Here is a 23633-nt window from a genome sequence, read left to right on the forward strand (position 1 = left end):
AGTCACAATTTCTTGCTCAGATATGTTGCTACTTCTGCCTCTTCCCTGTTCTCCCCAGAACTGTTTGTGACTGGCACTAGAACATAAGCAAAGTTCATAATGAAGTCAAAATTTGTTTCAATTCAAGAAGAGCTTAACTTTACTCTAAAGAAGAATACCTATTACCAGAAGCAGCAGATAATCCTGACAATGCCTTGACAGAAGCCCCAGGAAAGCATCTAAAAAGCATTAAAGGCACAGCCCTCTCTGACTTACTTATGAAGTTCACAAATCTGAGCTAAAAGTCACCAAGGTGAAAAGTGCCAGTCAGGACACCCATTTACCAGTCACTTTACAGAGCACCTCTACTCTGCAGCACTAAGGTTACCAACAGTCCCATCCTTCCATTTCTTGATCACTGCTTGAGTCCCGGTTTCTGCAGTGGTGGTCTATTCATTTGATGTGTTTGAGTCCAGCTGTTGCACATACAAATTAAAGGGGCTTGCACAGTCTGCCAGAAGCATTAAAAGCAAGACTCAATGTAAAACAGCAACAGCTAACCTTTATCAGCGTGATATTTCAATATATTTCGAAAGGTCAAAAGTCAACTGGCATCACTAAACACCTGCTCTTGCCCTGCAGTATTCCCATTGTGCCACTCAGGCATCGCAAAGGCAAGAGAAGAAACTTTCAAGAGCACCACAGATTTCCAAGTACAGGCTGTCCCCAACAAGAAGCAGCAGCAGCGCATCAGCTTTCTGTTCCTTTTATCCACCACAGCTACTAACGCAGGAACGCGTCAGGTGCAGTGATAAAACAGAATGAACTCAATCATGGCACATCAAGATATCCAAGCTGAAGCATGATGCACAAGACAAAAGAGCAAGAAGCTCTAACTCAAAGGGAAGAAAAGTTTCTGAAAAAAACAAACCCTTCTGGGGTGCTCTGAGCTAAGAAGGGAAGTGATCCTTCTTGATGCCAGGTACTTTCCTTGTTGCTTCCTGAATCTATTGAGCGCTTCTCTGCCCCGTTCCCTGGCTTCCACAGCATCATTAGTGAACAAAGTGAGCATTAGTGAGCAAAGAGCTTGATAGGCGCGCTCTCCTTTTCCACCTGCACACAATCACCAGCCAATTCAACAACTGACTATTTGCATGGAAGTGTTATCGGAACAGGTGATCCCACAACGTCCTGGGGCTGCTCCACAAGAAACAGGATGAGACCAAAAAAAATAGCTCCCACAAAAAAAACAATGAAACATTGCAAGCTGACAGCTGCAAAACGAAGCTCAGAGAATGCTTCTGCACAGCGTAATAATAAAAGAGGCTCTGGTAGCTGGAGCATTTCGAAGATATACTAAAAGGTGCAGGTTTCACAGTGCCATCCAGGAATCAAGCAGACAAGCCCTCAGCCACCGTATCAGACCACACCACCGTTTCGCACGTATCAGAACGAAAAACACCGCGCTGTGGGACAGGAACCGCCACACCCCGCGGCTGTGGCACCGCCTCTCCCCCCCCCGGCCCGGCCCGGCCCGGAGCGGCCCCGGCACCTTGGAGTACTCCTGCGCCAGCTTCTGGTACTTCCCCGGCAGCTCCGCCGCCGCCGCCATGGCCCCGCCAGAGGAAGGCCGGGCGGGCGGGCGCGCTTCCGGGTTGAGCGTAATGACGTCAGCACGCCGCCGCCTTACGGCCGCGGGAAAGGAGGGGGGACGGGGAGGGGCTTCGGCCGGCGGCGCCGCCATCTCGACGCAACTTCCAAGATGGCGGCTCGGGGAGGGCGGGCGCGGTTGGCATGGCAACAATTGACGCGCCCTGCACGGGCTCGGCGCTACGGAGCGCCGCCGCGGACAAAAAGCTGTAGGGCGGAGCTGCGACGCCGCCGGGCGGGAAGGCGCCAGGGGGCGCGGGCGCCATTTTGGGGCAGCCGTTAGGGCGTTGAGGCGGGTGTGTGCCGCCTCCGCTGGCTGCGGGGCCCTTTGTTCAGCAGCCCCCCTGCAGCTTCCCCACTAGTGCACTAATCATCTCCTTATCTTCTTCATTCCGTACATTTGCTGTACACTTAAACGTGTATACACCATAAGCACTTACCAAGCAGATTCTGAAGACATTGTAGTCGGTGTATTTGGTTGTGACGTACCCATCCAATAAAGATTTTTTTTTTTTTTTAAACGATTGAGATCAGGTGTCTAAAGAAAAAACAAGGCAAAACCTTAATGATACTTAAGCAGCATATGCTGAGCATCAGGTGATTTGCAGGTTAAAGGCTTCCTACGTCGTCCAGTATAGAGATGTAAAAGCAAATTATAATCTTTGTTTACTTTCAATGGTAGCTATGGTATCTTTATTTGTTTTTCCTGCTGAATTCTAGCACAATGTCTTCATAGTCTTTCCACAGTTGTAGGCAGTGCAAGGGACGCTAAATCATTGTTTTTTCACCTCCTTTTCTGTTTCCATGAAGTAAGAAGTAGTGACCTACAATGGAAGCTAATCCTTTGTCTTGTAGCTTTGATGGTGTTTGCTATTGTTTTGCTTGTCATGGTAGCGGAGGTGCCAAACACAAATAGGACATGACAGGTAGATTAGCAAATACGTTTGTATCTCCAGAGGAATTCTTATGTTGGAGGATATGTCACTGACCCATATTGCCAGGAACAGAGACTGCACATTTTTACAAAGTCTAAAAGGGGGCAAAAGCAAAGTACATGTTATCACTATTCATCCAAATGATCTTGATGCTGTTCTGCGTGACCAGATGATCTTACATAGCTATACTGGAATAAGGAGGCTCTAACAGCAGAGCCATTATAGACTATTCCTTCTACTCCATTTTGAGTAGTACTCCCTACAGAAGTTCCTAAGAAAGTATTTGGAAGCACACTGCAATCGCTGTTCAGCATGCTGGGATTAATAATAGCCCACCTCACATTGGATGTCTTCACATGTCAGCGTGGTAATTTTTATAACAGAAAATTATTAAAAACATTTATAATTGATTCTAAGTCTGTGTTTTGAGGTTTGATGCTCTAGGATGTATCTTTCATGAAATGTTAGACTGAATTGCTTTGAGCATACACTGCAAAACACAGTACTCCTGTTTTGTCATGTGTTCAAAGATGCTTTTGTGACGGAAGTTTTTTCCTTGTATCTGGTGCGGTGAATGCTGGCAGAGAAGTTTTACAGGTGAAAGATCGGAAACGATGCTGAGGGAGTTAGAGTGCATATTGTGAATTGTTTCCACACTGAGTACAACAGCGATTCTTACTGGGCGGCTGTATTCAGGGTGGAATAATATGGACTTTATTTACCTGAAACCATCTAGAATGGCCAGATCCAAACGTATGTTATATAGGGTATTTGTCATGGGAGGTCATGCCAGCTTCTTAAAATCCAAGTAGACTGAGTGGAGCAAAAGATGGGTGCTCTTACTGCTTAAAGGCTGTAAGGCTGACTGCAGGATTTTTAGGCTATCAGAAACATGTCTAGTTCAATGTATTTTGAGCACCACCAAGCCAGCGTCTTGTATTTTAAAGTCCTGCCTTTAAACCAGCTTTTCATGGATCCTGGAGTCCAATAAAACGTTAGCAATGTATAATGTTGTAATTTATCAATGTTCTGGGGTGGTGCTTGGTAAACAGGTTGAGTCAAAGTTCACCAAGCATACAGGTTACAAAAGGTTTAATTGTTTACTTCCTTATAGCAAATTATCAGATTCATCCTTTGATTTGTCGGTGCAACTGCGGTACTATTTGTCATAGCTGTAAGAAGGGGAAGTGTCGTTATTGTGAAGTTCCCTCTCAAGCACTTTCTTAGTACTCGCCACTGCCTAGAGAGCAAGGTTGTCCAGCCCCTGCACCAGAGAGGTGCACAGTGCACGTAGCTGCAGCGTGGTGCAGCAGTGCTCACCCGTCAGTGACCCGCTACGTGACTGCAAAGGACCGACCGATCCTGTGAGCAGACGATCAGAGCAAGAGAGGTCAGCCGAGTGGAATGCCAAGCAGTGTGCCATGGTTGCCACAGGACCGCCAAAATATTGTCTTCTGCAAGGTCCACCCACATAATAAAAGAACACATTACGCCAGCAGAAACTGATGCAAGCTGAAACATGACATGTTGAACAAAAAAAAAAAAAACAAACCCTTACCAGGGTCATGGCATTTTTGCTTGTCTTGTTGGCTTCACTGGGGAGAATAGAGAGCAAAGAATATACAGTGGATCAGAGGTTGTCCTTTTCTTACATCTCTACCCAGTGGGTGTTGAATTCTAGGTGGTGTCTCAAGACAGATAATTGATTTAGGAATTACAGTGGTCGTTTTGGTATGCTCTCCTTTCAAGCTCATTTGTCCTCCCTTCTCTGCTCAAACAGTGCTGTCTGGTTAATCATAACTTGCACTTCACATATCCTGTGAATAGGTGCAGACAGAGAAACAAACAAAGAATATATTTTCAGTCATCCAGGATGTTTTCTGTGCTTTGGGAAAATAAACTTTGTTGCCATCCCTTACATGCTTACAAGTATTCTCAACAAAAGGGTTTCTAAGGTCTGGAAAATTTTCAAAAATGATTGGAAGGGAGCCATCTTCAGTCATCAGACTATCACAAGAAATGCAGAAACCACATCCTCGGAAGCTGCAAACACCCTAAACTGCTGTTTTGTTTCTGTTATCTTAGCAACGGCAAGTATGAACAGCAGGATATGTGCTCACGATACGCACTCATTATTTCTCATGATGACTCTGTAGCAAGCCTTTTGTTATATTATAACCTTTCACCTCTCAAAATCTGATTATTCTGCTAAAATCAAAAAGAGCCAAGTACTAAAAAAAATAAAAAAATACATGTACAGAAATGCACTTCAAAGAACTTTTTTTTTCATTATTTGTAGTCTTCATTATCATAATTTCAGCATTTATGTAGCATTTAAAAATAGCAGTGAAAACAAATCCCTCTGTCTCTTGCGTCCCTTTTCAGCCCATAGGATAAGTAGCTTGAGTCAAATCTAGGGTGTGTGCATGGCTGGGGGAATGCTGTCTTTGCATAGGAAGAAATTACTGAGAGCAAGAAGATGGAAAAACTGAGCAAGCAGCTGCCTGTGATAATTCCAAGCTGACTTTGCAGCTTGTGCAAGTTTTCTTCAAACCCTTCTCCCTGGAGATGGGCTCCACTGCAGTACAGCCCATCCCAGCCCTGGGTGCAACAGCAGCGACTTTTGTGTCTTCACAGCAAATCCTTGCTGTTATTTCACAGAATCACAGGAAGGTTAAAGTTGGAAGGGGCCTCTGGAGGCCATCTGGCCCAGCCCTCCTGCAGGGACACCTTGAGCAGGTTGTCCAGGACCACGTCCAGGTTGCTTTTGAACATCTCCAAGGAGAGAAACTCCACAACATCTCTGGGCAGCCTGTTCTGGAAAAAAAAAAAAAAAATACATAAATAAAATGCTTCCTGATGCTCAGACAGAACCTCCTGTGTTCCTCTTTGTGCCTCTTGTCCTGGCATTGAGTCACCATCCCTGGAGATCTTTAAAAGACGTTTAGATGTTGAGCTGATCGATATGGTTTAGTGGAAGGCTGGTTAGTGTTAGGTCAGAGGTTGGACTCGGTGATCTTGGAGGTCTCTTCCAACCTAGGTGATTCTGTGATTCTGTGAAAAGAGCCTGAAGGACTGGTACCAGTATGAACTGCTAAACATAACAAAAGTTTAACAAATAAGACCACTTGCACTTGAATTCTAGAGTCTTGCACATTTACCGGAGAAAGAAAATTAAAGACAATGTACATTATTTCCAGAGAGCCAAACTAACCAATTTCATAGAAAAAAAAATAAAAGAACTGAGAAGGAGCATTATGAAGACTGTGAAGTGAGAAGTCAACACCCTTTCCTGTATACTAGTTGTGGACAAAGACCAGCAACCTTTGGGAACAGACCCTATTCCCCCCCTGTGAGTGACACCAACAAGCCAGGAGCTGTTAGCTGTAGCAAAAATTGCATGGTCTTGTCTTAATTTTCTAAATCCCACAGAGACAGACACATGAGCAGAGAAAGGAGAGAAATCTGGCAGATTTACTAGTAATTTAGGGAATATTTTTATCAGAACTGCTCCTGTTCATGAGCACTTAAAAAATATGGCATCTCCAAAAATAATTTGGGCTTTTGGAATGAGCCAAAACCAGGTCTTCGGTACATAAAAACTTGTGTGGAAAAAGAAGAGACATGGAGGACAGGGGAGCAGAGTTCATCACTGACACTGCACAAAGAGAAGGCACAACACAGTGCAAAAGGAGAGCATAATAAACAGTTATTTGTTCATCACAGGCAGGGATGGGAAACGTGGACTTGAGGAAACAGAATAGGGACACCCCAGGAGGATGGAAAGGCAGCAGGGGTGCGTTATGATCAAACTGCCTGCTGGAAAAAGTGCTGTGGCAGGGACAGGTTTGTCTGTGCATGTTAGTATGAACTGGAAAGGAGAAACAGCACAAGGAGCAAACGGTGTCAGTTCTGAATCTTAACAATAGGAGGAAGAAGAATCTGAGGGGAGTTTGCAAGGCTGAGATGGCCTGTATTAGCTTTTTTAAAAAATATATAAATGACACAATCCTTTTCTTTTCTTTGTATTTTACTACATTTTATGAATTTCTGTGTGTGTGTGTGTGCAGTCTTCAATGTTTTTTCTTCTCTTCATGGCTCTGATACTGAACAGTAGAAGCAGTATTTTTTCAGCTGAGTGAAATATCACATGCCTTTAAGAAGCTAGCAGCAAACGGGAGTGCACGTTCAAGGAGATATGTATTAATTAGTCAAGGGATGGCACAGTTAGAAATACTCCCATTTTTTGTAAAATATGAGTAGGCTTTCAGGCCTCTACACTTTGGACAGAAATAAAATGTATCAAACAGTTTCCAAAAAAAAAAAAAAAAAAAAAAAAAGGAATTGGCACTTCATAATGATCTGTAAATATTCTTTGTAATCTTTTAAGAGAGTTACTTTTCCAATATAAAATAAATAAATAAACAAATTTCAAAATGAGGGCACTTCATTGAAATGGTTTTAAATGAGAAGACAGGCTACTTAACCTCAATGAAATTCAGCTAATAGGAGGAGGACACATAATACTACTAAAAATTAAAGCCTCAGTATTATGGGCACCTACACATCCATAAGCATTGATTCATTCAAAACATAGTATTCCTTAGAGAGAAGGTAGGCACAAGCCACTTGTGCAAGCCAGCAAAGGAAAGCAGATTCGCAGAATGACAAAGCTCTGTTTCCCACCCCAACCATAGCCACTACTTCTGTGCACAGATCAGCACCAAAATGAAATTTCATACCAAGATCTACCCCAGGTGCTCGTGCTTCTCCTGGCTGTGAGGTGCTGCGTGTTATAAATAAAGCAGCGACGCCACCAGAACCAAGGTATTTCCGAAGCCTGGAATTCTTAGGACGCCAACAAGTAGTGATTAAAAACCCCATTGGAAATAACGAGCCTTGACAGATCTAGGGTTAAATACTTTAAAATTAGATCCTGCTGAAAGCTGAATCTTGTTGCTTAGCAGCGGCTGCATGGGATGCTGCTGTCACTCAGCGATGCTTCTCTGGGGAGCTCGCGCTGTGCGCACGGAAAATGGGCTGCCATTGGGTCAAGGTGACATCATGAAGCACGGCAGCAGCATTTTTAAGGTAGAATGCAGCACAAATGCACTCGGCACTGGTAGCTGTGCAGCCCCTTGGACATCTAAGGGGACATCTGGCTTTTCTTTTGAAACGGCTCGGCTGCAGCACCGCGTTGCCTGCCTCGAGGAAGGGCTCACACTCTTCATGCAAAACAGCAGCAGCGGGGCATTGGGGCAAGTGCACCACCGTCAAACCCAACAGGTGGATTTGAAATCTTTTCAAATCACTCGTAACCAAAAGAAAAGAAAGGGAAAATGTCTGTAATTTGCGGAGGTCACACTGGGTATTAAGAACATAGCAGCCACCACCAGCATTAAAAATAAAAAAATGCATAAAGCTTATAAGAGAGGAGAAAATGTACCCTTACTGAAAATAACTGAAAATTTGGTTAGATGGGCGCTGAGCTGACCATTTAAAACAACTGAGGTCCTACTGCACCAAAATACAAATTTAATTAAATCAAAAAAAGCCTTTGAGGCATGATGACTTTTAAAAGTAACGTTGCGCAGAGGTTGATAGAGGTATCTATTGACTTTCAAGCACCTGCCTGCCAGCCAAAAAGCACATCAACTCCTTAGTGCTTCTGATGTTGGTCTGGCAGGGACCAAACTGCAACTGTAGGCTTGAAAACCCCCAATTAATTACTGCCACCTTTTTAGGAATGGATGCAAAAACTGTGCATTCAATCCAGTCTAGTGTGCTGCCTATTGGATCTTGGGCAGTCAAGAAACTATGGAAACAGAAATTATGACAACCAGCAAAAAAGCAAAACTCAGCTAAACACATGAAATTTTAAGAAATGGGGTGTCATTCTCTGGGTGTTGAAAGAGCACAGAGAAGCCTTTGGTTGAAGGTAGTCATTCTGATGATTCAGATTAAGTGCGATGATGGCAAATGCAGGGTCTGCTATTAGGGCACGAGACAAAGGCAGCTTTGTCCCTTGTGTTTAAAACAGAAAACACAACCCTGTAGATAATTGTAAACTGAACGGATCAATGTGCATTTATGAAATACATATCATGGCTGAAACAGCTTGTCTTTTTTCCTTGATTTGCTAGACGAAAGAACTGCATTAGGCTCACACTGTACTTTGGGAAACATTTGATATAATGCCACTAATTTTTAAGTGCTTTTACTAGTCCCTGTCATTGCAGACCACTGGGAGAAAGAGGAACTGGTTAAAGTACAGCCTAAGACAGCTGTGCCAAAAGGGAGCTTTTCTGGTGAGCAGAAAGATTACAAGAACAGATCATGAAGGATCAGGACACATCTCATTAAATGGAGTTCCAGGCCTCAAGCTACCAACCTTTTCTGTTGACTGAGACGTCACAGTTTGGAAGTAACACAGGAGAACAAAGATACGGACACACGAGTTGATAACAGGATAAATCAGGGCCATTAATAGGCTGGAACACACCAGGCAAGATAGTGGTGCTGCGAAGGCAGGGAAGTGTTAAGGCCAGGTCACAAAAAGCACTGGCGTTCTCGAACTGTCTACAATTCCTCACGCATGTGCCAGCGTGCTGAGTTCAAACGGGAATTCAGCTAAAGAACGAGAAGGGTGTTTAAGAGGAATGCAGATCCTGTCCTCAGAGCAGAAACCGAGTAATCTTGGTTTGTTACGTAACTCAAGAGCATTAACAAGGGGCATGGTTGCTTTTGTATTGATGCAATGGGAAAATAAACACTCACACATTTAATGACGCTCTTTACACAAATGCTGGCAGAGGATAGTTAATAATCTTATATGAGCTCCAAGAAGTTTGTAACTGTAGGAGCACGTAGCTTTCGGGAGATCCTTCTCAAAGAGCAGGGGGAACAAGAAAACCAGCTGATCTGAAGACTAAAAAATTCAAGCAGAGGTAAAAACAGACGAGTTTCTATGTCCCAATTATGCTAAGAAACTTCACAGTAATATTGCTGGACTTCTACTAATATTCCTATGTAATTAAGCATGCCAGATGTTCACCATTACGTATATTTACTCAAAGTACTCATTAAGAACACCTACAGGTATTTGGAAGCTCAAGATCTAGGAAAGTATTAGCATATTCTGTGACAAATTTAGCCTCTCGTTGTTAAAAATAAATCTGATCTATTAAGTGAACAAATGTCCTTAAAATACAGCTGGCATAACTGGCTAATTGCTTCAGTTAATGCTTTAGCTCAAGAGTTGCGGTTCCAGACAAAGGGCAATTCCCAGCGAAGCCTTAACAGAAGAAAACACTCCTGGGACATTTAACAATGAACTAAAGGCTCTCTTAACACAATGTAGTGAATAACAATTAGAAAGATGTCATTTGTACATGATACTTAGCTGTGATTTTGTCTGGACTAATTAGAGCAGTCATTCTATTACCAGTATATTAAGATGAACACTACATCAAAGACACTAGCAGTGCATATATATTCTGCAATTTGTGATTTAGATTCTAAATGGTATGGCGAGGAAGGTAAGTTTTAGTTAAAATCTAGCATATATATTTCAAATACTGCAATAAAAACTGTTGTATTTGCACCAGATCCTACAGAAACTCACCCAGTGACATTAGCTGTTAAAAAAATAAGAATAAAAACAGGGCAGACACTAATAATAGCTTTTAAGAGGTAAAAGCATCATATCACATCCTGTTTCCCTGCTCTGATGTTGTCACCGGCAAGATGGACTCAGCCCACGAGATGTAGATCCACTCTTCCACAATTCGCTAGAATCACCTCCTGCTTTCCTCACCGTGCAGCCTCAGGCTTTACAGCAGCGTTAAGGGGTTAGCCTAGCTTTTGCCCAGGAAAATTAACCTCGGTATGGACTACACCGAAATGAAGGAATTCTGCTTCCAGATAATTCTGGATAATTCTCCTGGTAATTCTGCTTAGACAAGCAGAGACAAGGGAAAAATGGGATGGCAAGCACTTCATTCCTGCTGGTGAAGAGGAGGTTCTTGCCATCTCTATGCTTTCCGTAAGGTCTAATGTATAAAGATGCAACAGACCCCATAAATCATAGCTAAAGAAAAGTAAACAAATATCTAAAGTACTGAAAAAATATCAAATGAGAACTATGTAGCTTTCTTTATCAAGGGATATGTTCTTTAAGTTATCCATTCCATACAACCCTGCTATTTTTGAGTTATCATACAAGCAATGTAGCTGCAGTGGTGTGGATACAGAACTAAAAAATCACAGGTACTTCATCAGGAAAAAAATAGATATTTGTTTTGCAAAAAAGCAAACAAACCCAGTGAGATGTGTCTCACAGGAGGGCAAAAGGTACGCAGTAGTATTCCTGCAATTTCAAAGATGTCAAAATGTTCCTCGAGTTCCACTAAATCTTGGCCTTAATAGGATATACTTCAAATACTATGGGCCAGTTACGGATGAACTTGTCCGAAAACAAATCCTGCTCTGAATTGATAAGGTCCCGTTACCATATAGATTACTCCCACATGCAGGCAATGTTCTAAACCAAGGCAAGAATGAATGAATTACATTTTTTTTTTTTTTGCCTTTTTTTTTCCCCCCCAAACTAACCCGGTTTTGTGTAAGATTGAAAGGGGAACACGGGTCTCTCAGAACACCGAGACCAATACCAAGAGGTGTTGATAAAGAGATAACACAGTGCTTTCTGTTTGTAATGCCGTTTATTTTATAAAAGCCCCTTTGATCATCTGAATGAAAAATGTGGGCAGAGAAGTCACAAATGTTATAAAACAAAGTTTATTCTGCAATATTTTGTCATAATGAATTGCATCTCTTTGGTAAAAATAAACTTTATAAACATTTTAATTAACAGAGATTAGCATACAAAAAACTAAACTTCTGTAAATATTCTTTAAAATGGGTAAAGGACTAAACTGGAGGAAAAAGGGTTAGAATTGGTCACCTACTGGCAAAATGATTCTAAACAAACCCAAGGACATTGCTTATGCTACATTAGAAACAAGCTAACGGGAACATTTTAAAAACAACTCTGGTTCATTTGATCAGAAAGCATTCTTACAATTCACTTTTAAATAAATAATAGTTACAATGAAATGGCAATTATAAAATGTTTTATATCACTATATGGCAGCAACATAATACTTTTAATTATGCACTTTTTAGTTTGAAGAAATGTACATTTATAAAACAGACTTGATAATGGCACTGGTAGCTGTGAAGAATGTGCTTTAAGATATAATGGCAGGTGCAACATTTAAAATATTCTACCTTTTCTTTTCAATAAATATTTTGACTACACCATTATTAACATGTATGAGTGTAGTTGGCTTTAACCAAAGCTTTTACTTTTCCGTCTAATATGAAGTTGCAAACCACGCAACTTCCATTTTAAAGTCGGATTTGAAAACATTTGATGCAACTTTTACAAAAGCAATAATTTAGCATTTGAGTCTGAAAGACCAGTACAGGTTTGTACAGTATTCACATCAGAATTTACCCAAAGCAGAGCAGCCTCCCTTGTACACCAGTCTCACACACTTCTCCACTGTATTTAAAGGATTGAATGTGGTTCACCAATACTTTTGTTGCCTTTTCACTGCTGCTAAAGTATATCTGAGTTGACCATTGGCATGAACATTTTACATAGGTCACTAAAAAAAGAAACAAACCCCAACAGTCAAAATAACTCTTAATTATATTCCATTTATACTATATACACCAGGCTCCTTAACTCAGGTGGCAAACAAACCCAAACCCAGTTCTAGCTACGAAAGTGAAAGGAACAGCAGCTGGTCTCCGACTACAAAGAGGGGCTGCTCCACAGCCGAGCTGGCAGCTGCTGCCTGCAAAAATGTGCAGGGAATGGCAGGGGAAAACGTGGTGCAGCACATCAGGTGCACAGAGCCGCTGCCCTCCCCATCAAAGCACAGAGAGCGTGGGGTGCGTGACTTCCCCTTCTGGACTTTCAGTTCTCTCGGGCTGTAGGGATGGATGCAGCTTTCACTGTTAACTGTTTATTAGCACGGGGTTATTGCTCATTGCACGTGGTCGTTAAATGCATTGGCAGCCTCTCAGTCCCATACTGGCTGAAGCCATTATCACCAGCTTCAGCCACGCTCCTAGAAATATTAACGTTCTCAGATGTTATCCAAAGCAAAAAAAAAAAATCAAAACAAACCCAAGCCATGGAGAGCTGAGCATGACCACAGTTTCCAGAGTACCTGGATCTTGATCCAGCTTTTATTGGAAGTTAAGAGAAAAGCTGCACCCAAAGCCAGCATGACCTATATGGCACCCGCCTTCAATAGCACCCCACTGAAATCATGGCACTGAGCAGAACTGCAGCCTGCTACACTGTGATCTCTGTGTAGTTGAATCCTCATTTTCTGCATCGACACGCTCTGCCCTTTACAGTATTCCATCAAGATACAAAAGCAAACTGTGAGCAAAAAGCAGTTCCAACAAGCATTCACATCTCCACATCCAAAAATCCTACGAACCACTGCATTTAAACTTCTTTTAAATAGCGAGTTTTCCCGTACTATCCACCAGTAACACATCCAATATCAGATCTAATCGGCTAATGCACCACTTGTGATATCCAGAAGACATACACATCTGTACAAAGTGTCCTGTTACGGGTATTAGACTAATGGGTGTTCACACGAAGCAGGAATGCATCAGAGCACTTCTCTTCCCTTTCAAGAGATAAAACAATTCATTCTTAAAACTGAAGTAATTGATTGGGGAGGGGGAAAAAAGACCTTTTCTAGTGTTTGTGCTTAAAAAAAAAAAAAAAAAAAAAGTTGGCTTTTAATTCCAAAACATGCTACAAAAGAACCTCGGGTATTTCAGGCTTGATCCAACAGCCATGAAATCAGTGGGAGCACCACTATTGTCTTCAAGAGGCACTGAACCAGGCCCTCAGAGCAACAGCCCTTCAGCAGCATGGCTGTATTCATATTTAAAGGAGACAGTTTATGGCAGTACTCATGGAAAGATTGACAAATAAGAAAAAACACTGATCTATAGAAGGCCTCCAAAGAGCCAGAAAAACACTCCACTAGGGAAAAGTTAACTTTTGGCTGAATCCAGCACTGTCTTCAACAACCAAAACAGCGGACATTGGTTTCCTACTTCTAATTCTTAACCGGCTTTGTTTGCCCAACACCTGCTGGAAACAATAGCTTAATGTGTTAGCTAAAAACTACGCCACATCACTCTACCTTTCCGGAACAGGAAAGATGACCTTTTATAGTCTTCTACGATTCTGAAACATACTTAAGGCATCCTTATACTTACAGTACTGTTAAAACCCACTCCAACAGAACTGCATACCCATTTTTGAACAGAAAACCTTTTAAAAAAATCATCAATCATCACTTATTTTAAAATTAAAAATATAAACGAGGAAAAAAAAGTTCATAATACCACTAAAGCATTTTTGGCCAAAAGATGTCTGGGAACTCTAAAGAGATTCTTTTATTGCAAAAATGAATTGTGAAGGAATTCCTTCCCAAAACAGAGAGGTCCTCCTGAGTTACGACTTACATCCAGAGGCCAAAGGCTAGCCTTGCTTGGTAGATGCACTGCATGTGGCAGGAGGCTAAAAGGACTCACAGAGCACAAGGCACGGTGATCTGGGACACAGAGGGTAGAGACAGCCAAAGACTCCCAAAATGCAAGTTCGGGTTCACTGATTCAAAAGAAAGCTATTCTACTCGGTTTCAGATTGGGGGGGGGGTAAAGAGCTCTTCCAGCAGTTGTTCACAGCCTAGCCACCTGAAACCTCCACCTCTGGCGCATTTGAAATAGGACAAGCTGCTGTGTTCTTTATTCTCTGAACCCATCTCTGTCAGTGGGGAGCAGGAGAGTTGGTGTGGCAGTGGGACAGCAGCAAAACATAACAGCTGCATTAGCAGAAGTACTCAGCAGTGGCAGTAACACTAGGGCAACACCAAGCTTGGCAAATGGCAGCTTTCACTGCTGGCTGCACCCAAGGCAGGTGTGAAATGACCCCTCCTTCTGCCACCCCCCAAGACAATTTGTCTCAAGATGAGAAGAAAAAGCTGGTTTCCTTCAGGAATCTGACCTGCATGCAGCAAGGTGGTGGTAGGGGTGCAGCAGGAAAGAAAAAGAAAGCAGAAGGTGGTACCCACCTCAGCTACCCCTTACCCGCTCTGCCAGGAAGGGTTATACTCCTTGCCTGGGGGCACTCAACGTCTTGTGAAAGCAGCTCCGGGAGTGCTGCAGTTTTTCAGCCACTTTACTGGGTGGGCTGAAACCTGCAGACCCTTGGAACTGCCTCACCAGCATTTCCATCAAAACCTGTGGCAGAAAAACAAAGAGAGGGCAAGTGGGAGGAAGCAACTGAGGCAAGAATATTTTATTTCCCTTTCTTTTTTTCTCCTCCTTTTTAATTCTTGATGTGGAAGTCGGAGCCCTCAGACAGGGCAAAATTCACCTCTGCACATGGGGCCAGCAGAGATGTCAATATGATCCACAATGTGCATCTGAGCAAACATAATCTGGAAAAAAAAGTAACTATTAAGAAAAAAAAAAGGAAAAAAGTGATCATTAAGAAGTATGCTTTCAGGTTTTCACAAGTCATGCATCTCTTCTAATCTGAGAAGATTATTTTTTTTCTTTCTTTTTAGGCAGTGATTTAAAAATAAATGGCTAAATTACAGTTAGCGCCAAAAATAAAAAAGCAATGAGTCCTCTTATGGCTTTGATCTCCCTTGCGAAGGGTAAAAGTAGAAGAGTATTGCCACAATTAAAAAAAATATATGTATATATTCAACATTGACAAACAGACTATTTTTTCCTTTGCTTGTGACTGTGGGTCTTTGCAGTACTTATTAAGGAACCCAAGCACGTTCGGATGCCAGCAAGGTGGAGCAGAGACCCTGCTGCTTCTTTCAACTCCTCATCAATTTCTTGACATAACTCCTTGAGTGCTTTGTTGCTAGGCTGACTTTTCTCAGAGGTATCTACACAAGGTTGTGATGCATAGCCACTGTCTCCAAGAGGATCATCTTCATAGTCAACGTCTGTATCCACTTCGCTGTGAAATCCTTCACTGCCATCGCTTCCAGCATGGCTGTTCTTGGAGATAAATTCATATACCTCATCGACGGAGGACAAGGAAGACACACTGGACCTAGATGCGCAGCGCTGCGAACCCATGCTGCTAGCGCTGTAATTGTGATCCTCCTTTGGATCAATATTGGTGGCTGCAGAATCATTTTCTTGCAAATTTATCGAACTGGAAGGATTAAATGCGCTGCCGTAGCTTCTCTTCTTAGGTGTCTTCAGAGGCTGAGCTTTCTCACCTATTAAAAACAAAAGCAATCAGTAAGCATGTACTCCCATGAGATGGCCTAAAAAAGAACATACCACATTTTGGATGACTGACTGCAAAGGGTAAGCTGAAAGTGAGCATGTAAGAGTTGTAACATGCCTGTGTTACTGTCACCCACAGAGGACAATGGTCCTCAGCTAATCACAAATAAAAGCTGGAGAAACAGAGAAAATCTTCTAGGCATCTGGTACAAAAAGGATAGGGCAAGAATTTTGGAAAAAAAAATAAAAAGGAAAAAAGAGAAAGTGGTTCTATAAAACTGTAAGGGTAGCAGAAAGAATAATCAAAATTGCTTCTTGGCTGCGCTTACTATCTGCAAGCTAGACTACACTAATTTACTGAAACTTTAAAGCAAAATGTATAGCAACTGGGTAGAGGAAAGAAAACAGTAAAATGGCTTGTACTTACAGTCTAGCATCCCTTGTTCAATGGAAGTATTCAACAGCATCATCGCAGTAGCGGCATCAATATCAGATTCTGTGAAGGAGAAGCACAAAATGTTACAACTCGGGTAATATTGACAAAATGAGGTGTGTAGAATATGCAAAGAATATCTATCTGCATATGCTGGCCTACAATAATGAGCAGTGGGAAAATGTGTAAGAATTCAGATAGAGCGTGACTCCTACACAGTACAAAGTTAAGACACGGCGATCCAAGAGGAACACAATACGAGCAGTATGGTTGCAGAAGGGTCAGGTATCACAAGTATGATAACCTCACACTGCACTCAGCCACAGCTGAAGACAAGAATCAGCACCATTAATTAAATGTCCATATGAGATGTTATTAGCAAAAAGTGGCTTTTATCTATAACAGTTTAAAGAGAAAGATTATACATACGGCAAAGCAAAGCACCTAATCATTAGCTTCATACCCTCACTCCATGAATATGCAAGGCTGAAGCATGTAGTTAAATGCAGCATTAACTGAGCACACATCTTTTCTACAACCTCAGCACAAAGTGCTCTCTTTGCATTATTTTTCACACTAACGTGTGAAACGGAACACACAGAGAAGACAAAGGGGGAGATGGAACAGAACCGCTCCATCTAGAAGGCATGGAGATCTACGTAATAAACAGGCACTTGAGAAAGATCTAAATGAACAGTGGTGCTTTTAGCTATGGTGACAAACACTGCCATAAAACACTATCCTTTGCTGCACTGAGTGGATTATTTCAACCTCCAAGAGGTGGAGAAGCTGGGCTGGAAGACACGGTGCTAGGAAGCGTCAGCAGTAAGTGGAAGTGTCTCTCCATCCTGCTCAGCTACCACTGAGGCAGGAGTTGCTGAAGTGAAACATCAGCCATCTCATTTTCAATAGCAGTCCCCCTGCCTTGTTACTGAATTTGAGGGGGACTGCAGAACTGTCCATTTGATTTTCTTATCTTACCTAATTTTTACTAACCTGACCCCATTTGAGGAGAAATTTGAAGAACACCCTGTCACCTTGCATCAACGTGGTAAACTGACGTAGCTGCTGCTTCCAGCACAGGCTACAAAACACACACATTCCCCACTGTCTTCACTTTCTATCGTTTTAAAATCAACGTACTTCAAGCTCTATTCCACCACACTTGCACTTCTTTTATTCTCTTTTTTTTTTTTGGCAGCAGAGATACACTGAGTTGACAAGTCGTAGGTCATGATTTACTATTTATAGTACAACTGATGAAATAAAAATTAAAACCAAATAAATAAAAAAATATATTTCCATATGAAATAAGATACGGACAGTTAATTTGCTCCACTATTGTAATCAGAAGGTGAAATAGTGTGATTTCTTACTTGCTATCACAGATTTTTCCTTTTAATAAATGATGCCAGTATATAAATAAAATTTTGATAAACTGATGAGTAACGGGAGGCATTAATGAAGCACTGCAACCTACAAACAGTGGTTCTGCACGCTAGCATCCCCAAAAAAATAGTCACTGCAGCAGCAAAGGATTCCTCCCTGCCACCACAGCCCAGACAAAGCCTCTGTTTGGAGATGTGGGAGTTACCAGCTGTGGGACAGGTGGCTGCTCTGTCTTTAAAACCCTTGGTTTTGCTGCCCAGCAGTGTTTCTGCTTTGTGGCTGAAGACTAAACCCAACCTTCTGGCCTCAACAGCCTGAAGCTCCAGCAGAGAGTGGGGTATCTGTGCTGCTGCTGAAGCCGTGCTTTGTTGGGGGCATTTTACCATCCTCGTGAAAGAGCCCTAAGGACAACGCTCTACGACAAATTACCACGTGCTCACTTTTTCTTGGAATTGGCCCTTTAAAATTTGAGCACAATTCAGTTTTCAGGACTTCTTTTGTAACTACCTTTGAAAAGGACAAGACTTAAGTGGATTAAGCTTTATTACTGAGTACAAGTGCTCAACAGGCTTCTTCTGCAGAAATGCTGTGACACCCCAGCGTGCTGCCTAGCTCCACTCTGGTGCTAAGGCCCACTACAATGTTAGAAAATGAGGAACACCTGTAAAAGCACATATGGAAAAATGAAGTAACCATCTCTGCTCAGCTGCTGTTTGTTGCTGGTTCTATTTGACTGTCAGTGTCAAACACGTTTCCAGCTTAAATTGAGTGGGCTGTTTTAACTCATGGGAAGTGAACGTAAGACAAAAGTACAGCCAAGTCCTCGCAACTCTAACAATCCTTAAAACCTGTAAGAGCAGGTAGGATCGCAGTGGGCTGAGGAAGAGGACACCAGGAAGGCACCCTGAAAATAAATGGCAAAATAACAACCAACCAACCAAGGGATGCAGAGGTAAGTATGCTGGCTAGTTACAGGTGAGAGTGACACATAGCCCTCGGTCCCAATTGTGAGATTCAAACTGGGTTTCAGCAGGAAACTGCTCCTGCTAGGGCCTCAGCAAGGCACCTCCACCTGTGAGTGTCCAGAATTAAAATTAAAAAATCCCCTTGTTTCTCAGGAGCAGCATCTCTTTGGGTTTGTCTGTGTTGAAAAGCTGCAAGAGTGGCTACATGGACATCCCCTGCTTAGCTTGCACGCTGCTGCTGGTGTAGCTGTGACGAGCTGTGCAGTTTTGCAGCTGTTGACGATGACTGTGCTGAACAACCACACGTCACCACGGGTCCACTACCAGCAGTGCTGGCTGCCACAAGGACAATCAGGAGGGATGGGCGTGTTCTGAAACATCCTTCAGACACCTGCAGTCAGCTATGTGTAACGTCATAAATGAGGAAATGACTTGGACTATGGAGTTCTAGCTCTAGCTAGAAGAGATCATAGAATCACCACAGAATCACCGAACAATTTAGGCTGGAGAAGACTTAATCATCAAGTCCAACCATCAGCCTGACCTACTGAGTCCCATCACTAAACCGTGTCCCTTAGTGTCACGTCCACACATCTCTTAAATACCTCCAGGGATGGAGACTCCACTACTTCCCTGGGCAGCCTGTGCCAATGCTTGACAGCCCTTTCTGAAGGAATTCTTCCTAATATCCAATCTAAACCTCCCTTGACACAACTTGAGACCATTTCCTTGAGTCCTATTCCTGGGAAAAGAGACTGACACCCTTTTGCTACAGCCTCCTTTCACGTAATAGTAGAGAGTAATGAGATCTCCCCTCACCCTCCTTTTTTCTCCAGGAAGGAGGACCCCAGTTCCACCAACCACTCCTCGTATGTCTCATTTTCTAGATCCTTCACCAACTTCGCTGCTCTTCCCTTAACACGTTCCAGCATCTCTCGTAGTGAGGGGCCCAAAGCTGAGCACAGTACTCGAGGTGCAGCCTCACCAGAGCAGAGTACAGGGGATGATCACCTCCCTGCTCCTGCTGGCTGCACTATTCCTGATACAAGCCAGGATGCCGCTGGCCTTCTTGGCCACCTGGGCACACTGCCAGCTCATGTTCAGCTGGATATTGACCATCATCCCCCCAGGTCCCTTTTTCCTGAGCTACTTTCCTGCCAAGCTTTCCCAGCCCCGCATTGCTGCATGGGGGTGCACTCAATCCCCTCAGCCAGATCACTGATAGAAATGTTAAACAAAACTGGCTCCACGATGGAGCCCTGGGCAATACCACCAGTAATGAGCCACCACCTGGCTCAAACTCCCTTCAGTGTGACTCCTTGAGCCCAGCCACCCAGCCACACCACTCCTCATGGTCACATCCCCAGCACAACTCAGTCCTATCCAACCTTCCTCCTCCACCTTTCAGTGACTGCAGTTAAAATAATGGTTATACATCATCCCTAACTACAGGGAAACCCCAGTGTTTGTACCTTCCTAATCGTTTTTCTACAGAACAATTCAGTCTTAGAAAAGGTCATATTTGAGACCGATGTGTCTGCTAAATACCTTGCTGGCAAAAACAACAACACTTTTACAATGTGAGATTCGTCTTACGGATTTAAACTTAATACACAAGTCACTAACATCACAAGCACGCATTTATTAAATATGTTTTTTTCGTAATCTAACAGACCCTTCAGAAAATGGTCCATACACAAAATCAGCTGGGGTTCAGAATATGCTTGTGACTAGCAAAAACAGCAGAGCAAAATGAAAAAAAAATTAATGTTTACCTTTGAGGGATCGGCCATGATTCTGCTTAAGTACTGAAGTTAAGTAGTGAGGAGACGATGACCTACTGAAAAGAAATTCAACAAGTCAAAACCAACCCCTAATTTGCTGAATAATTTGTACAGAGTACATTATACACAACACCATAAACATAGAAAGATTTAAAAAAAAAAAAAAAAAAAACAACACTATATCTTGGTGGATAAACCAAACAGGCAGCCATTTCTCTTTCCCTCAGTAGATGGCCTGACACACTGATCATTACACATTGTTTATGTAGCACAGGAAGCAATCAGCAGCACTTGGAAAAACACCCCAACACACACACTGAGGAAGAGTTTTGTTGGCAAGAGATACTAACTTCTACAAATCTACAAATAAAGGCTGGATATTAAATATAAGTGTGTGTGTGTGTAAAACCCACACGTGAACACAATGTTAGCTTACACAGACACCTGGAGCCCAAGAGCAGCAGAAGAGATGAGAACCAGTTGTGTTTGTTGTTCTTTGAAGTGATGGTAAGAGATTATAAGAGATTAGCAAAAACGAAATATAGTGCTGTGCAAAAAGCTGGGGAAGAACAACAAAAACAACAACAAAGGCATCTGCTGATTCTGAAGTTAGCAGAAGCTGGGCTGTTTTGCTGGTCATGTTAGTTGTTTGTTTTTTTTTTGCATTATCAGGCCAACTTTCGTCTGGCAGAGTACCATTTAACACACTGCAGAACAAAAAGCTGGGCTATACATCCAGCCCTAAATATTCAGTTCATTATAAATGTACTAGCAAACTGAAATGCATGAAATAAAAACAGTGCACAACCTTTAAAATTCCATTAAACACCAATAAACATTTTTAATTCTTCTACTTGTACTGTAAAAGGTGACGAACAGATTTTGGCAAGCCCAATCTGTAAAAGCTACCTCATAGGATCAATAGCATCTTTACATTGAATCCTAAACAAAATATTTTTCACTGGTCTCTGGCCTGCTGCTGCAGCTGTGCATACCTTAGACCCCTGAACTCAACTACTCTGCACAGCTGTTTATGAGGGATGCCCACTTAATGCCACCATGGCTCAGATTTGCCCTCAATGATCCAAACTCAGCTTGCCATTGGTAACAGCTCCAAGGGTCATTGCAGTACGGACTGTGAATGGCAAGGAGATAGTGCACAAATTGAAGTAAGCTGACTTGAGATGCGTCATCTGAGCTACATAAGGAGCTCTGGTTGCAATGTAGACTGCCTGGCATTGGTAAGCAAAGCTAATGAAAAGGAGAGTAACGTTTAGCCTCTTCCAATGGGGTAACCGCAGTGAAAAAGATTCAGCACAGTTTGCAGATTCAGTTTGCACAGTTCAATGCAAGCATCCAAAACTCCAGTTCACTGTCTCTTATGTTTTCTTGTGGGGGTGATGGAGTGCTGAGAGATCCAAAACCAGAAAAAGAGAAAAAAATCAAAAGGAGAGGAATGTACCCAGCCCAACACAGCTGGCTCTGTAGTCTTCAGGTCAAGTGTACAAATAGATGCTAAATATCTTCATCCTTTCATTTGAGCTCAGATCCTTCAGGAACAATATACACAGAGCTTTACTGGATCAAATTAACACTTAGTGTATTGATTAAGATAATCTATGCATATGCATGAGGCATTTGCAAGATGAAGATCGTGGCAGCGTCTAGAGCGCAGTGATACAATACAGGTACTAGAAGCAGGACGCAGTTAGTGGCCTAGCACCAACCTGTTGAACAAGCTACACAGAAATAAAATGCACCAGCCATGTCAATCACCTACTATAATACAAGCTTCCACTTAACTAGACACAGATTACAGTTTCGGAAAGCTTCTGATCAAAGCAACACTTTAAATTTTATTTTAGAGTGCTGTTGAATGATAGGTATATTCCCCACGAACACACTGTAAAATAATTATGAACACAAGCACTCCCACAGAAAAATTCAGAGACTCTCGCAGTTGAATTCTAGCATTGCCCTGGAGTTAAATTTGGATGGCTGTTCCCAGTCTCTCTCCACCCGTTCCTTTGGGCTTCCTCTTTCCCTCCACATACAAGGCAACGTCTTGGGGCCCTTCCCCAGAATTAAGCCAGAATTTAAATCTAAACTCAATTTTTTTTAAACATGGAAGGGAGAAAAAAAATGTTTTTCTGCCTATAAGCTAAAGTCTTAGACGTGTTTTTGTTATTAAAAGGAAAAAAGATAGCTTTCATTAGGAATAAGTCAAGCGTCTTAAACTGCTGCTTTATTTTACTGTTCTTACAAATACAGGCACTACAAAATCCGTCATGTTTTTAAGTCAGTGGAAGGTAGTTTTGCCATGTGTCTTTATGAGGACCAGGATTTCCTTGTGATTTGCAACTGTTGGCAAGTGTGATTAATCCTTCCATTTAAGAAAAAAGTTATCAAAACCAACAGCTTCAAATTGAAGTCTTGGTCTTGCCGGTACTTCAGCACTCACTGAGATAAAATCTCTCCTCCTTCCCTACACCTAATTTCACTGTGTTGTTTTTATACAAAGTTAATCATACCTCAGTGCTTATATCACGGGACTGACCTTGAACACGCTGGATACACTAAACACGTATCTGGGCAAGGCTGTCTACAGCCCGCCCTAGGCTGAGTCTCATTTGATCCCCTGCTCCTTTGGCTGGAGAGAGAACCTCCAGGGAACCCTTCCAACCATTTTTGCAGCTTGTAAGGTGCAAGCCCAACCCTAAAAGCCCCTTCTATGCGAATCTTCAATTGCTGCAGACAGCTATGGCTCACATGGTGGTGTCAGATCCCAGGGTCAACGTCCTGTGAGACTCATAGAAAGTTCTGCTAAATGCTCAGTTTTACATCCTGCTTCAGTAATCCCAGTTCCTCCTGTTTGTTAAGGGAACTCCTTGCAGTAAGGCAAGGCAGAGGGCAATGTTCAGACATCATAATTATCTCTCATCTCACTCAAATCATTTGCCGAACTAGATAAACTGGCCACTTGCCTACCTAACTCCTGATCTCAGCAGCAGCAGCGCATTCCTATTTGCTTTCTATCCTCCCACTCTCCATGCCACCTCCAAGTGCTTACTCAGGCTGACATTCCTCTTCCTGTACCAAGAATGCATGACACTGACTTGAAATTCCCTCA

The 23633-nt window shown here is 42.4% G+C and overlaps 2 protein-coding genes across 3 annotated transcripts in view; both read right to left on the reverse strand.

Moving 5' to 3' along the window:
• PPP1R21 (protein phosphatase 1 regulatory subunit 21) overlaps nucleotides 1-1605 on the reverse strand; it is a 28196-nt gene extending 26591 nt beyond the window's left edge. The window contains exon 1 of the mRNA XM_032184551.1: nucleotides 1532-1605. Coding sequence (XP_032040442.1) covers nucleotides 1532-1591 — 60 coding nt within the window. The 5' untranslated portion in view covers nucleotides 1592-1605. The remainder of the gene's footprint in view (nucleotides 1-1531) is intronic.
• Nucleotides 1606-14307: 12702 nt separating this feature from the next.
• Nucleotides 14308-23633, reverse strand: part of FOXN2 (forkhead box N2) — a 28691-nt gene continuing 19365 nt past the window's right edge. Inside the window, exons 4-6 of one of the 2 annotated variants that reach the window (XM_032185523.1) lie at nucleotides 20495-20556; nucleotides 16360-16428; nucleotides 14308-15922 (exon numbers count right to left, since the gene is read on the reverse strand). In XM_032185523.1, the coding sequence (XP_032041414.1) occupies nucleotides 15405-15922; nucleotides 16360-16428; nucleotides 20495-20556 (649 nt within the window). In that variant the 3' untranslated portion in view covers nucleotides 14308-15404. Of the gene's footprint in view, nucleotides 15923-16359; nucleotides 16429-20494; nucleotides 20560-23633 lie in introns of both variants that reach the window. The other variant, XM_032185522.1, reaches the window with a different exon arrangement.

The sequence above is a fragment of the Aythya fuligula genome, chromosome 3, assembly GCF_009819795.1.
Source record: "Aythya fuligula isolate bAytFul2 chromosome 3, bAytFul2.pri, whole genome shotgun sequence".
NCBI lineage: Eukaryota > Metazoa > Chordata > Aves > Anseriformes > Anatidae > Aythya > Aythya fuligula.